The sequence below is a fragment of the Pseudopipra pipra genome, chromosome 7 (assembly GCF_036250125.1).
Source record: "Pseudopipra pipra isolate bDixPip1 chromosome 7, bDixPip1.hap1, whole genome shotgun sequence".
Lineage (NCBI taxonomy): Eukaryota > Metazoa > Chordata > Aves > Passeriformes > Pipridae > Pseudopipra > Pseudopipra pipra.
The window spans coordinates 6,410,521-6,426,939 of record NC_087555.1 but is presented as its reverse complement, the minus strand read 5'-3'; the positions used below and the strand labels follow the sequence as shown (position 1 = coordinate 6,426,939).

At 42.2% G+C, this 16,419-nt stretch overlaps 1 protein-coding gene across 9 annotated transcripts in view; it reads left to right on the top strand.

Moving 5' to 3' along the window:
- The window catches only part of IKZF2 (IKAROS family zinc finger 2), a 119,297-nt gene extending 103,909 nt beyond the window's left edge, over window positions 1-15,388 (top strand). For all 9 annotated transcript variants that reach the window (XM_064660348.1, XM_064660345.1, XM_064660347.1 and 6 more), the window contains one exon: window positions 4,775-15,388. In XM_064660348.1, coding sequence (XP_064516418.1) covers window positions 4,775-5,499 — 725 coding nt within the window. In that variant the 3' untranslated portion in view covers window positions 5,500-15,388. The remainder of the gene's footprint in view (window positions 1-4,774) is intronic.
- Window positions 15,389-16,419: the final 1,031 nt, after the last annotated feature.

Here is a 16,419-nt window from a genome sequence, read left to right as displayed (position 1 = left end):
TGTCACATCCTCATTCTGAAGGCACTTACAGAGAAGATCAGAGAATGTAAGCAATTAACAGAGCCATTTAGAGAAGTTTTTGCCCCTCAGCTAAATGCAGATTCAGATGGATTTGTTAAATCACCACTGATGGTGGTTGTAACTAACCTACAGGGTTTGGAATAGTAGGGGGCCAACAGCATGCAGCAGCTCACCTGCGGGGCTGACACACTGACCTGGCTGCTCTCGGTCAGCTGACCATGCCCAAATATCAGTGCTGAGCTGAGGTTAGGTCAGGAATGATCCAACCTACATGAGGAATGCTGGGAGACATCAGTGTTTCCTATGTTGTTAGTTCTTCTGAGAGGAAAGCTTATTTCTTGGACTGTTGTCTTTAAAAGTGGTCTGAAATGAAGTGCTGTATAGCTGATAAGAACTGCAGGATTTATACTCTCATTTAATTTACTGCTCTGACAACAGCTGGGGTTGAAGAGGGTGGAAATGGGAGCACTGCTCTACTGACAAGCCACATACAGCTTTATGAGCTGGTAAACTTGGCCCCACCACAGCAGGTTTCCCTGGTGGTGTCTCAGCAAGCTCTATGGGTTCCTGCGGGCTGGGATCACCAGGGGCAGGAGTTAAACACGCTGACACTTCAGCTGGTGCTTCTGAACCTCGGAGACCTTACAGCCTCAAAAGGAAGAAGGGCAGTTCACACCTCTCACTCTTTTTTTCTCCCAGCTTGTCCACGGAGCAGAGCTGTGTTTGCAGTGCCTCACAGAGGTTATCTGTGCAGGGCTGGAGACCGGATCCGGGAGGGCTAGAGATCTTACTGCCCTCCCTAAAATCCTGGCATACCCAGCATACACTGCTCCCATAAGCAGTGCAGCTTGCTCATGACCAGGATACCTCACAACTGAGGCAAGCCACTGTTTGGATGGTATAAATTGAATCAGTTTTTGGAAGCTGTAGATGGTAGGTTTTTTTCAGACCAGAAAAGTTATTTTGCTTGTCCACTCATGCACCATTGACCATCTGTTGTTGTTGTCTTCAGAGGTAAATTTACTGATGGGAAATCCTTGCCTGAGAGATGCACATTATTATTCTCTTCAGCAGGTTATACTATCTTGTTAGATAAACATGTTTTGTCTATAGGTCTAACAGATTATTTTGGTATTCCATTTTTCTGGAACTAGGAATTCCAGGTTTCAGTTTTTTATCCAGATCTAGTTGTAGGAGAAAAAGTTTCCTCTGTCATACTTACTAGATCATATTTTTCTGCCTTTTCTGATCTTTAATGACATCACAGTGTTTGAGTTGAATAACAGCAGTCTTCACTTTGCTGCCTTTTTTTTTTTTTCCACCATGACCTCACTTTTCTTCCCTTTTTCTCCCCAATGAAATATTGTTCAACTCCATCAGGAAGAACTTGTTAATGGTTCTCTTGCTTGCAGGAAATTTTCCTGTGCATACTGCAAGTATGGCACTTGTCCAAAACAACTTAATGGTGTTTATGAGAAGGTCATGTAAGCATAAGCTAAAATCTTTGCATGCTACATCTATCAATACTTTACTGCTCTTTCTGATCAGCAATCTCCAAGGGACCGTGGTTATGGACCACAGTCTCTACTCTGGCTAATTTTGAGGAGGAAAGGAAACAGCATACAGCAAATAGAATTAATTTCTGTGTGAGAGATGTGGTTATGTATCTGCTGTTGAGGTAGTAGTCTTACCAAACCTGTTGAAATCGTGGAGGCAGAAAGTATAACTTATGAAGTGCAGGAGTCTGAGTACTTCTTTTTGCCTCTCATTCAATGAGGGAGAGGCAGACACCAGTTAAATTAAAAGCAGACATCTTCAGGCTGATCGTGTGGAGCAGATTCATGTATTTTCAGTTTGAATGTGGTGCTTGCTCTCACAGAGAGTCACTGAGGTTAAGAACTGGCAGGATGCAAAACAAGACATTTATGTGGCTTACGATAAGACTATGGTTGTTAGAGTAAAAATTAAAAATACACAGGTATCTCAGAACAGATGAAGATCAACCAACATCAAAATTACAGTCAGCTTCCACTTAATGGGAGTCAGGGAGAAATTTAGCCAGGGGTTAATTCTGTAATGGCTTTCTCCAGGATTTTTTGCAGCTTTCTCCCAAGTGTCCAGTGCTGCAGCGGCTTTAGCTACTTGATGAGATGGACTGCAGGTATCACAGGGCAGCTATGTCTGTGTGCTTTGATCTGGCTTCAAATACCTGCTTTGAGGGTTATTTGAATGTCATATGAGAGACTGACATGAGAGACTGTTTCTTCATCTACTTCACTAATGTAGGGCAAGAATAAATAGAATTTGAACATAGTTTTACATGAAAATTCAGAATAATTAGTCCAATTAGTTATTTTTAAGTGTAGATTTGGCTAAAGAGGAATTTAATTTGGAAACCACACTGTAGTGGTTTGTTGGACTGTTTGTCCAGCTTCTGAGCTCATATTTGTTGGTTCCTTCCAATGTTATCATTTATTTTACTTTTTTATGTCATGCTCCATTTCTAAGGCTCTGAGATATTTGGAACTGGATCATAATTAAAGGAATAAATAATTCAGGTCACTGGCAATTTACAGCTTTCTCTGCTGTCTGTGCTGGAGTAACTAAACATGGATGATAAAAGGAATCAAAATAAGGTTTGCATCGTTTATCCAAGTAAAGGATAGATAATATTTCTTGATCTCTACAGCCTACAAAGAACTGACAGTGTCTTTCTTGGCTGAATCAGACCCTCAGCAGATCCATTTCTTTATTCAAGTACGGGAATGGCCACAGCAGGTGACAGGGACCATTTCCATTTTCATTGCTTTCTTCCACTGTGACAAAGACACCAAATGCCTCCTGGAGCTGTCCTCCAGTCCCACTTTGGCCCCACTTGGGAAGGAGCTGCACTGTTTCCTGGGAGGCTGGAGCCTTGTCCTGTTTCAGAGCTGCCCATCCCATCTGCAGCAGGACAGCCATCACAGACTGCCAGAGCACAGCAGAAACATGAAAAGAGGTGTGATGGCAAGAATCATCCACAGGTCACATTAGATTACCTAGACCATCGTTGTAGCAGGGAAATGTTTTGAGGTACACAATTGGAACGGTTGGTCCACTTGAAAGCATGTGAACAGTACTGCTGAAGAGAGTAAGAATATTAATGTGCTTCATTTTAGCCTTATATTTAATTACCTTGCTAATCAGGGCTAAGTTCCCAAGCAGAAGTGATGCATCATCTCTAAGGATTACATGGCTGTTCTATATGCATCACTTTAGAATAAGTCACACTGAGTGGACTGAATTATTACAGTCAAAAATGAAATGTGGAGTGATAGCTATGTCGAAATGTACTAATGCAGTTTGGAAGAGATTTTGGATTACAGTTCTGTTTCTTATGGTGTTTTATACACGTTGCGTTCCAAGCAATTTTGGCAAAAGGTGATAGAATATTCTTGAGTAATTTAATTCTTGGATAGCCACACCAGTTGTAAGTAGCAACTCCTTGAATTTATTAACTTACACTATTGAAAAAGAATCTGGTTCTATGTACCGAGGCAATGAAGTAACAAAGACAATAGAAACCAACCAAAATTTATCAGACTTCATAAAATCACCTTTAAAAGTTAACTGTGAACAACCAGCTAATCTTTGTATGTGTGAACACCCATGAGCATGCACATCTTGTATCACATACATATAACCTTTTCTATTTAAAAAGAAGTTATTACATGAAACTTTCCTTGTACAGCCACTCCAAAGCCATCACTGGAAAAGCAATTGTGCTGAGCCCTGATGTAAGTAGTGGAGAGCTTCTTACAAGGAGAGCTGTGAGATGTAACATGCTGCCCTGTGACTGCCATAATGTACCAGCATGTGGTTCTGGTTTCACACATCTGTAATGCCATTGATGTAAAAAGGTTACAAGGATGTGAATTTGGATTCACACAGTGAAGAATCAGCCAGCTTCAGCATCGTTATGTACTTATTTAGCCTGTGTCAGTGAACGGTGCTTTTGCCTTTTACCAAAAGCTATACATGTGGTTTCTCTATTTGTTTTCTTGCCTAAATAGACACTGGGAAGGGAAGTCTCTGTGTGTGTGTGTGTGTTTTGCTCAGTCCAAAAAGGATAGAATCTTTATTTGAAGGGGGGGAAACTAGAAAGATCAGCCTCCAGTGCTCCTGTAACTTGCTCCGTCCTTGGCTGCCTGCAGTCATTTTACATTTTTTTCCACTGGCTAAAGGATTTACATATTGTGGGTCTAAAGGAAGCACCATAACAGCCCCCTGTACCTGTTGTTTTGGTTTCTCACTAGGCAGCCCTGTTGTACGGTAGGTATGATGCACCTTGGACTGTAGGAGGTGTGTGGTACTGCTCCCTTGAATTTTGGGGAGAGTATGTCTAATGGCATCAACTGTCAGACCTTATTGACCTCAGTATTTCAGTCCCATTATCTACCAGTAAACTTGTGTTTCCCAACTTAAAGCACGAGCGCAGTCAGGCACAGTGAAAGGTTTGGAATTGCTCTGGAAGTCACTGCAGCTGCATGCATCACCTGGAATAAAACAAAAAAAAAGCTGTTGGTGAGGTTGCTGTTTTACCCATCCCAGGACAGGAGCTTTGCAGGAGGTTAGTAAACAAGCAGAAGATTAAGTTTAGACTCTGGAATAATTTCACCCCAGGTCAGGGGTTTTCTGTCCCTCTCTACCCCTTTTAAGTGATGTGTTGGAGGGATTACATTGATTTTCCTCATGCATTTCTCTTATCTCGTAGGTGAAAAGCTCATGAGATTTGGCTATCCAGACATCCCCTTTGATATGAACCTAACCTATGAGAAGGAGGCTGAGCTGATGCAGTCTCACATGATGGACCAAGCCATCAACAATGCAATCACCTACCTTGGAGCTGAGGCACTTCACCCCCTGATGCAGCACACACCAAGCACAATTGCAGAGGTGGCGCCGGTCATCAGCTCAGCTTACGCTCAGGTCTATCATCCCAACAGGATAGAAAGGCCCATCAGCAGGGAAACAGCCGACAGTCACGACAACAACATGGATGGCCCGATCTCCCTCATCAGACCAAAGAGTCGAACCCAGGATAGAGAGGGCTCCCCCAGCAATAGCTGCCTGGATTCTACTGACTCAGAGAGCAGCCACGATGACCGCCAGTCCTACCAAGGAAACTCTGCCTTAAATCCCAAGAGAAAGCCAAGCCCGGCTTATATGAAGGAGGACACCAAGGCTTTGGATGTCACAAAAGCTTCTAAGGGCTCTTTAAAGGATATCTACAAGGTGATCAACGGAGAAGGGGAGCAGATTAGGGCTTTCAAGTGCGAGCACTGTCGGGTCCTTTTCCTGGACCATGTCATGTACACCATCCACATGGGCTGCCACGGCTACCGGGACCCTCTAGAGTGCAACATCTGTGGCTACCGGAGCCAGGACCGCTATGAGTTCTCGTCGCACATAGTCCGAGGGGAGCACACATTCCGCTAGGCCTTCTCATCCAAAGGGGACTCGTGTGAAGTAGAAGAACTGCACATGAAGAAATACTGCACTTACAATCCCACTTTTCCTCGGACATTGAAACGCCTATTTTGTTGTTGTTGCTGTTGTTGTTGTTGCTGTTGTTTAATTATTATTATTAACCTTATTTTTTGTGGACCCAACCTCATTTGCTCTGCCCAGCTTAAGAATAGAAAGAAGGAAGGGAAGGGATAAAAGAGGGGTTTGTTGTTGCCATCACTTTCTGGGGAGTGACCTGCGTCGCTTTCTGTGGGAATTGGAAGGCAGTCCGTGTCTGTCTCAGTCAGTTGTACACCATGTCCTATTTTGGGATATCACTCAACCCTTCTAGGTGCTTTCAAGTCCCAACAAGATGCCACTCATTTACAATTTCAGAGGAATAGGTAGAAACATTTCAGAGGAGAGTGTTTTTCTAAGGTGTAGTTACTGTGCGGGGTCTTGGTGGCTGGAGAAGAGGGGGGGAACTTTATTCTGCGGAATGAACAATTATTTTTAAAGCAAAACTGTTAGGGAGTTAGGAGCATGAATCAAAGTTACTTTCAAGGGAGAGCTGTTTTCCTGGGTTCAGTGTGTATTGCCCCTCTAGAATGTAAATAAATTATAAAAAAAAGAAAAAAAAAAGGAAATGTATGTCTTAACACTGTACCACATTACAGCAGTTTAGTTTCATAAGTCTGAGGGCCTTCTGTGGTGAGTCTGAGGCTTTGTATTATTATTTTCCTTAACTTATGAAGCACCTTTTTTAGGATTGTTTGTATTCTGTTACTCCATGCCTATGTGTTGTCTCACTGGCTTCTAAGAGACCTAACTTTTAAGAGAGAGCATTTAGGAATAACATTTAAACTTGCTTTTAGGACAGTAAGTGGCCTAGGAGTGGGTGAGAGTCTGTAGTTTACTCAAGAGGTTCTGCTGCTCTTCTGAAATAATTTCGGTTTAAAATGATGGATATTAAAATGACAAAAGTACTAGTAAAAACATGTTCTTTAAATATAGGTATATATAGATATATAATTATGTAAATACTTTCTCATTCTATTATCACAGTATTAACCTCTTGGAAACAGCCTAAACTAAGACTTGCAGCTGGGAAAGTGATGGGAGCCAGATCCTTGGCCAGCATTAATCCTCTTAGCTCCATTGAATTCAATGGAACTGCCCCAACTCCTTCAGCTACATCAGGATCTGAGCCTTGACCAGTTTTTCTCCTTTTGACATTTGACATTTGCTAATTTGCTGAACCGGTGATTTCCTTTTGTTTCTAAGTCATCAACTGTGCTTTAATTTAGGGGTGCAAGTGTCAGCAGATTTTGCTGGAGAGCACAGAAGCCTTTCACATCAACAGGATGCATATGACCTTCCCTACTTTTTCAGAAAGTGATAAGTGGAGATGCAGGTGCCGTGCGTTGATTTGGATTTGCAGATTTCATTTTTATTCCTAATATATTAATTTCACTGTGGGGAAAACAAATGGAGAAACACACTCCAGAGCAAGTCCTTGACCCACAGACTGGACAAGAAAAAAAAGTCCACCGATCTGTTTTGTTTCCTTTCTTTCTCTCCCTGTAAATAACAAAGCCAGCAACCACCCAGCAAGTTGCATCAGTAAAAGCTGGGCTTAAACCTACAGGACAGATTGCCATTGAAACCCAACTGTTTGTACCAATCACAATTGAAATGTTGTTGTTTGGCAACAAGAGCACAGCTTGAGAATGGAAAGATCTGCATGGGTTTAACCCCCTCTGTGCACACGGTCTCCATGCGCCTGGGGAGACCTTTTCCAAAGTATAAAGTTACTAAAGTATAGAAGAGAGAGCAAGATCAGGCCATAATGAATTTCCATCTGCTCCCTTCAATCTGTGCACTCCATGCATATGCCAGTTTGCTGTTCGTTTTGAGGGTACCAGGTTTTTTTTCTTCTTTTCTTCCTAGACCTGGAGCATTTGAAAGTAGGAGCTGAGTGGTATTGATTGAAATCTTTTTATGGTGACATTCTTGGCAGCTAGAACCTGTGTTTAGAAAGGATACAGTAGATCATGGCCAGATTACCTGATGACTGCTTCCCAGCACTGCAATGCTATTAAGTATTAGCTGGTAAAGTCTTGCAGTAGCCTATTAATTAGAATATGGAGAGAAATGTCATCTTGTGTAATGTGAGAGCTATCAAGGCTGGGAATATACAGGCTTTGGAGAGACAGATTTAAAGATCTATTCCCAACATTGTTCTTAGTGTCGTTGGGTTCCTCCCCCTCCTTCCTTCTTCATCCTAATGTAGAGGAAACTCAGGCAAATGAACCACTGCCATCCTCCAGACCATTCTCATTGTCTTGTGCCTGGTGTAGTGAAAGGAGTTTGTGCAGGAGAAAAGCAGAGAAATGCTGGAGGGCATCACTTTTATTCTGTATGGCTGATTCTCTGCAGCTAGGAAGGTTGGCTTAGGAGGTGGCTGACCGTGTTTTGCATCAGGATTTGCCTGGAAATTCTGAAAAGAAAGAAAAAAGTGATTGTGATTTGCTGAGACAGGAAAGGTCTTTTAAGAACAAGGCGCAAAGAGGAAGGTGCTGGGCCTCAAGGTTGCTGGGCTTGTCTGGGCCTCCAGAAGGACACATGCCCAAGCCAGAGAAAAGGGTTGCCAGCAATTCCTTTCATTCTCTGGGGGCAACACTCCATTTTCCCCTCTGTGGTCAGTGAAAAAACATGGGCTATGGTTTCTTGGAATAGTTAGCGCTAGGGAAAAAGTGTTAAAAATTTCTGCCTTTGCTTGGTAAAGCACCGGAATACGGGAAAGGCAGAAAATCTCTTGTGTATCCACAAAGAAGTTGGCTGTAATTGTATCTGCAGTTAGTGTGCACTTTGGTTCATTGATGACTCATTGATACCTCCTGTAGGATGTATTCTGGAGATGTTTAAGGGATCAGATGGGGAGGCTCGCTGGTTCAGCTAAGCCCAGCTTCTTGTTCTAAGGGTAACAAGTGAGATCTGTATGTCCTGGTGTCACGGGCATAGTGAACTGGGGAGGCACTGGGGAGTTATCTTCCAAAACCTACGTTTTTTGGAGAATTTTATGTTCATTTTTATTATCAGTGTCCTTTTCTGAATGTTCATTAAAGATTTTCATCCTAGAGCTAGGGAAAGGAGAAAGTTTGAATTCTAGTTCAAATTTTGAACAAAATTTTGGATTAACATGTACTTAAGAATTTAATTCCTGCCGAAAATTATTGGAGAGTTTTATGTAACACAGTTTGTCCCTTCACAGAAGTGTGCAGAATGGGGTTGCAGAGATTTCTTTGGGTTTTTCTCTTGCTTGCTCACTGCAGACTTCTAAGAAAAGCTCTTGACTTTTGACAAGTTCGTTAGTCATTCACAGTGTACTCGGAATTTCAGTAGCTAATCTTTGGCCTGCACATCCATTTGTTCTGAGTATTTGGTGTTGGAAATCGAACCTGACTGGTTTTTATCGGACTCTTCTGAAATTCTTGGAATCAAGTTTCCAGTTAAAAACACGCATTTGCAAATCTAGACTTGCCTTCCTGTGAGCATTCCTCATTTTCATTAAAAATAATTATTAAAAAAGGTCATTTCTGTGCACATCCCTGCCAGTAAACCCTTCTGCTTCTTTTACATCAAAAATGGCAAGGTTCTGCCTCAGTTTAGAGGATTACAAGCCTAATAATTGAAGTGTGACTGCTTGTTCTGTTCCTAGTGTGATCCATATCCTTGGAGCAAAGGGCATTATCTATATATCTGCAGTTATGGCCGATGAATTTTACAGCCACCTCTCTTTGCAATCGGTTAGGAGTGCACATCAAAATATATAGCATTTTTCAGTAAAGCCAGCTCTTTGCTCAGTAACTTGTGAGATTAAAACAATTTTAATCTCCTTAAAAATTGCTGTCATCCATGCTGTGATGTGAAGGTGTCTAGGCATCAACCTGTATCAGTCTGTATTAGGGAGAAAGAATCTAAATTGGCTAATTGGCCTGGTTTTTAATGGGGCGAGTTTCTGCAATGCGAGGACCCAGCTCACAAAATATCTATGTGGACCTAAAGTATGTTTACTACAAGGTGAAGAAATTCTCAATTGTAAGAGTTTCCAAATTTCCTTCTGTTTACAAGGGCATTCCTAAATTTGTGTTGTCAGGCAGGAGGTCAGTAATTAAATCAAACCCTTCAAAACTGGCCTTTAATGGGACATTATTGCTGTTGTCCAGGACCTGAGCTCACTTGCTCAGATTTGAAAGAAGCCAGACAACAGACACTCCTTCTTCCAGAAAGAAACTTTGGAGATAATTGAGGCAAAGGTGCTTATTTCAGCCAAGGACAGGAGCTACAATAATACAGTTCCTTTGCTGGATAAATTCCTTTCTTTAACTCTTGCTGTGATTATAATGTAATGAGGAGGGAGAAAGGAAGCTGCACTGATACCAGAATCACCTAAAGTCAGAGTGGGATTTCAGGAAAAGTGTGATGGAATTGGCTTTGCCACTAGAAATTTGCCACTAGAAGTCTTAGCTTGGCTCACAAGCTTTTAAAAACAAAAATGGATGGTAGGAATGGCCTATGGTCTGGGGCAGCTGGAGAGCTTGAGAAAGTATATTTATAAATATATAAATATATATATATATATGGTATTGTATAGTTAGATATATGCTTTATTGTATATGTGCCTTTTCCAAATGCATTTTGGGAGATCATGATGTTGTTCATGATATCCTCCCATACCCTTTCAGAATGCACGGCAAAAACCAACCCAAAGGAAACATCCCTTCTCCTGCTCTGCACCCTCCTTGGCAGCTTGACCCAGAGAGAGGAGTTGGTACTTTGCTGTGAGATTTCCTGGAGTCAGCTGGCTTTTAGGAGAGGGAAGGGCTGAAAACTACTCTAGCTAACTGCATTCCAGCTGTCCAGCCAGAGCTGGTCTGGGAGCTGGTCCCAGCCGGCACAGCATCCCCAGCGCGATGCCAAGACCTGCCGTGGGAGCCCCCGGCTGCACCGTGTGCTGTGGAGCGCCGGGGCAACGTCTCCTGTTTTCTCCCCCTCAGAGCTTTAAATGAAGCACACTTGGAAATGGACTTTTCTCTCCTTTAAAGTTCCCACTTAGGAACAGGAGCAGACTTATAAGCACCTGCTACTTGCTTCAACCTGGAAAAAGAAATGCGGTGAGCCCATTGGAAGTGGTTTGCAAGGTTGCCTGTCAGGCTGCTGCCACCCCAGTAATTGGTGTAGAGATGAGAGAAGCCCATCAGTAGAAGTTGTTAAGGGGTTCGTCCGCTGGATTCATTCATCGCTGCAGTGACGAGCGCGGTGTTTCAGTACACGGCAGGTTGGTGACCTAGTTTCAGGTCTAATTATTCACCCTGCATAGATGCAGTGTCTGAGTGCTGGCACAGCCGAGGTGTGGAGCCTGCCGTGGGGAAGGTGGCTGGGCCAGCATGTTTTTGGTGAGAGCCTGAGCCTGGTGGCAGCCCAGTGCCAGCTCCTTAGCACTGCTCTGGGGGGTCTGGGCCTGAGGCACTCACAGGGAAGGGGAGGGGAGGAATAAGTTAGAAAGGAGGCAGGACTTGCTTCATAGTAAATAGATTCCCTTGTATCCCACTGATGTGTTCTGAGGTATAAGCAAAGGAGAACATCATGGGTTTCTAATTTGACCTCCTACAACCACGCCTGAAGGGGCTGCTTGTGTTCTCCACAAGGGTCTGAATTGACCAGAGGATAGTCAGAAGGAGGGGTGTGCTAAGGCTTTGCCATGCTGCATACTTAACAGGCCAGGAAAACAGTAAATATGGTCTCTGTTTAGTTCACCTAGCTTCCAAGTTGATCATGCAGGCAAGCATTCCCAGTTGCTGTTCACTTCCAGCCTTTGGAAAGGTGGTTATCGTTATGCTCACTTGGATCCTCAGCTGTCTCTCTCCTTCTGTAAAAACTTCTCCTTTTCATACAAATCTTGGGACCTAAGTAATTAGTGGACAGAAATGACCATTTTAACAAAGCTGTAGTAAAACCCAATATTATTTACAGTTGCAAAAAAAATAAAAATACTGTGATGTATTTACTGGCAGTATGTGAAGTATTTCAAGAGTGAATGACAATGAAGTTCATCAGATCATGTCTTCAGAGGGGCTTGTATCATGTGGACACTGTGGGAGAAAGGGAGCAGCCTGACCCAAAGCTGGGCCTGATGCTTCCTTCCTCTGGCAATGTTGATTTAGGCAACTGCACTGCCGCCCAGGAAAACATTTGAGCACGATCCTGCCATCCCCTCGGTGAGATCTGGAAGTGCACAGGAGCCTTGCAGTTAACTGTGTTTAACCATTACCGTGGTTTGTGAGATCAGGGCAGTGGGTGCAGCACAGCAGCTCTGGGCAGGTCTCTGTTGTCAGCGTTGAAGGTGCATTCCCCATTCCCTTACTTTTGTGTAGCAGCCTTAATCCCTGGCACTCGGCGGTACGTGGGTACCGGCAGTCTCTGGTCTGTACTACCAGTCATGGATAAAATATGGATGCCTCCCACAAGGCGTGGTGGGGAGCATGACTCTGTTATGGGCACAGCGGAGCCAGTTTGCAGTAAATCGGGCCATTTAATTTTACCTCAAGTGACATCGAACACGAAAAGCTTCTTGCAGGGGTAGAGGTCACTGAATCCCTACTATGCACTTACTGGGATTTGACGTTGCTTACTGGAAATGGATGTTCGTTCCTGAACACACTGTAACAAGGGAAGGACTTCTTTGGTTATTTTTGTAGTCGTTTGGATTCTGAAACTGTGATCAATTATTTGACGAATTGTCAAGTGTCCTCAGAGCTTGAACACGTTCACTTCCTCCGCCATGTAGCAGTCTCCTCTGGCTTTCCATGCTTTTCTCTTTCCCCCTTTTCCTTCTTGGAGCTTTAAGTCTGGGCCTGCTCTTATCTCCTGTAGCTTTGGGCTGTCTAGGGGCTTGGGGGGGTTGTTTTTTGGGGGGGTTTTTTGTTCATTGGCTGTACAGTCTGTTTACATATTTTTGTACTCAAGTGTAGTTTTTTATTAAAAACAGGAAAAAGAAAAAAAAACTAGTTGATTTGAGAAAAAAAATAAGGTACATACTCTTTGTAACACTTTAAAGACCTAGGGTACCTTCAAGATGACTCCACAGTGATGTAATTATAATACTGTATATTTGCCTTCCTTTTTAGTTGGTTTTATTTTCTGTTTGTTTTTTTTTCCTAAAATGTGTATCTTTTTATGAGAAACTGGAAACTTTTAATGCAAATGTTTAGAAAAATTTAAAACTGTAAAGTAAAAAAAAAAAAAGGTCATAATTTTTTTTTCCTGTTGGAAGAAAATGCTTTAAAAAAAGTTTTACTACTGTTGTATTCCAGGGTGGGGGTTACCAACCCCAAATTTGCTTCTTATGCTTCATTCTTGGATCCTGCTTTCTAAACGTGCTCATTGCAGACATGGATGATTTGCTTATATTAGTTTTAAAAACAAAAATCACCAAGAAAACCACCTTTTTGGGCAAATTTTCTGTTCAAGTGCAATATTTTCCCTGACATCTTATTAGTGTACAGTGGTTTCTGTGTTCCTTCCTCAGTCCACACAAATCAGTGAAACAAAATGCTCTGTCTTAAATGCATTCAGAGGTATGGTTCGAGTAAATTCATATCGTGACTGACAAAACATGAGGAACTGTAAATTTAGGCTAAAGCCCATAACTTACCTCCTGCTTTTATTTGGCATTGAAACACATCCACATCCAGAATTAAGGACATACTTGTTCTTGCCTCTTCCTTCCTCTTCTTTTCTAATTGCAGCTTTCTTTTTAAGAAAAGCACTTAATATTGATGTTTATTAAAAACAAAAAAAAAATAAAAAGATCTTTTGGTCTGATCCAAAACCCAGTCAGTGGAGACTTCTGTTGACTTTGATGATGGATTTTGGATTAGGCCTAATCTCTTAGCTAGGGCAAAACTGCCATTTACTGTAATGGGAGAGATTTGCCTGTGTAAGAATTTCAGGACTCATGTCCTTTATCTACCTGAGAGACCAGAAAAGCTTCTTTAGAGTTGTCCTTGTCTTATATAAGTTTAGATGGGACTTGTTTTACATATCATACATATTTATATATAGTGTATTTTTAATGCCTTTTTCCCCCCCCCCAGTAGACCGAAGCCGCCGTTCTGTAAATATGTATTTAGGTACATAATAAAAAAAAAATAATAAAATCCCCTTGAGATTTCTTCGAAAGGCAGTTACTGCGCATGCACAGTAGCCACTTTTGTCTTTTAAATTTGTATTTAAGAGATTTCTTTTTAATAATAGCAAAGGTGAAGAGACTGTATCCCCTTCTGATCGATTGCCAAAATAATCTCCCAGACCCTTGTGTTTGAGGTCAAGAAGAAACACGCACTGGGTGGGTGACTGCCGTGGTGCCCACGGGGTCATGGTCCTTGGGCCAAATTCTAGAACCCCTCTGGGGGTGGTTTGGGTCCTCCTGCAAACGGGGACCACACTGGGGCAGTGGGATCAGAGCAAGGCAGCACCGTTTAGGGAACGTAGGCTCAGGCTGTGGGTCTGATCTGTTTGCATCTTCCCTGGCTCATACACTGCCCATTTTAGTGCTGTTTTCCTAAAGAAAGCCGGGTGAGTAATCTGGCAAATAACCCCTTCTCTCCCAGGTTACGATTTTCTCGTTCTGTGATAGATGTTCTGAGCTCAGATCGAGGAATCTTTTAAATTAAAAAAAAATAACAACTAAAAATATGAAATCAGAGTTCTTTCCAAAAGGCAGTGAAGACGCTGGGAATCGTCCCATTTCTTTATGTGCTCATTGGAACATGCTCTTATAAAAGGAGTTCAGAAACAATCCCTATGACAGTGGTGCATGTGAGCAACCCTAATGTAAACCTGTATCTCTCTGCTAAAAATGTTTTGCCGTTATAGACTGAACTATGGGACTTGTTGTTATTTTTATTTTCCTCTTAGTATACATGCATACATATGGTTGCACATCTGTATGTGTGTACTCTGTACCTGTGTGAGTGTTGTACAGCCATGTGAGAGTGGGAGTCTGTATGTGTGTATAAATAAAGAAGCTGCAGAAACTTTGTAATACTTTGTGAAAAGGATTATATTATAAAGGTTTGTACTGTCTTGAGTGCACAGCTACTGGAATAAATGTAGGGAATCTCAGGAACAAGCATATAATTTGTCCAAGAATTATTTCTTCTCAGAAGTGTAAGTGCAGTTTTTAATTCTGTATATTATTTAATATTTTACCAATAAAAATAAACTTCTGACACGAAAGGGTTTTTCCATTCAAGCTTTCTGGAGACATTGGGGTATGCATACACTTTTCTTTCTTGCAGCAGGAAACACATGTGGTGATTATGCACCTCCCAGGAATCACATTTCTACCTGATAACAAATCGTGTTAATTAACTAGAGAGATTGAGTTGGGGTTTTCTGAGTATGGGTTATGAGACTGGTGAATTGGGCACAGATCTGCTTTTAATATTCATTGAAGCTAAAGACATTCTTTTCATCAGCTCCAGCATCAGCTAGAGACGTATGACTATGTAAAATGGTGGCATCAGTCACCTGCCACTCACTTTGTCATGGCTTTGAACTCAGTTACTAGCCCAAGGTCCAACTTTTTCTGGAAAACACTTGGACTGCATACACAATTCCTTTGAACCCTTCCCTCAGCATGGGTTTTTGGCTGAGTTCCCTCTCTTGTAGCCAGAGGTGATCTTCCCAGTCAGGATTTATTGGGCATTTCACATCGCCTAAGTTGTTCTTTCTTTCATAATGCAGCTATCAATCTGGTAGCATTCACGGTACAAACTCTTCAGAATAAAAAGATCTTATGAAGCTTCGTAAACTGTTTGTTGTCTGTTTTAAGAATCTCTTGTAAATTCCTGGTTAAAGATTAGCCAGCCTCTCCCCATAATAAAAGTGTTCATCCTTCACATGAGAATGGAAACTTCTTAAGAGATCATCTGAATAAAAGTTAATCTTCCTTTAAGTCATGTTTTATGTATGTTGTCTCCAAGGAATGCTTCTGTTCAAGGAGCAGAATTTCCCTGGATTTCTCTCACTCAGGATTGCTGTATTACTGGTTTTTCTTCAAGCAGACTCAAGATCAGCTCATGGGACAGTCCAATCTTTAGTGCATGGGTGAGAAATCATGCTGTGCTGTTGTAGAACAGAAATGACTGGCTTGACAGTCTTGCCCCAAGACTTACTGGAGATGGTGACGCTCTTTCAGTTGACTTCAGATAAGGTCTGAGAGGCTGAGGGCAGAGCTCATAGGCAGGAACTGAATGACTTGATAATCCTTAATGCTGTTGAGCCATTTGCAGGGGTGAGACTCTGTGCATGGCCTCATGTTATTAAGGAAGCGAGTCTTGAAAATCTCCTGGCCGTGATTCAGGGCCAGCATGTTGTGCTTGTGTCTCAGTAAGAGTCACACCATGGGGTGCCATTGCCTTTTCCTCTAAATCACCCTGTCAGTAGCTGCAAAGGGCAGGTTGACTTTACCCATTCAACTCTTATCTGGGCAACAGGGAATCGTGTCTGATCCCTCCTCTGCAGCGCTTTTGGTGGGAAATCCTACTGTATGAAAAATAACCTTTTCCTGCTTTATAGCAACAGACACTTAAAAGTTACTCCAGTGACCATTGTCTGCGTAACACTCATCGCCGAGTCTTTCTTTGGTCTATGGGAGGCAACTGGTTTCAAAATATTTCATCATTGTCTTTATTACTGGATCAAGTGATGTAATTACAGTGGGTCTTTCAGCTGCAGCATCACCCTTCACATTGGTTGACTGGATCAATCTCGTAGCCAGGTAAGTGCCATATTTCTGACCTGCCGGTCCAGCACCGTTTGAGCTGCAATCCCCCTTGTCAC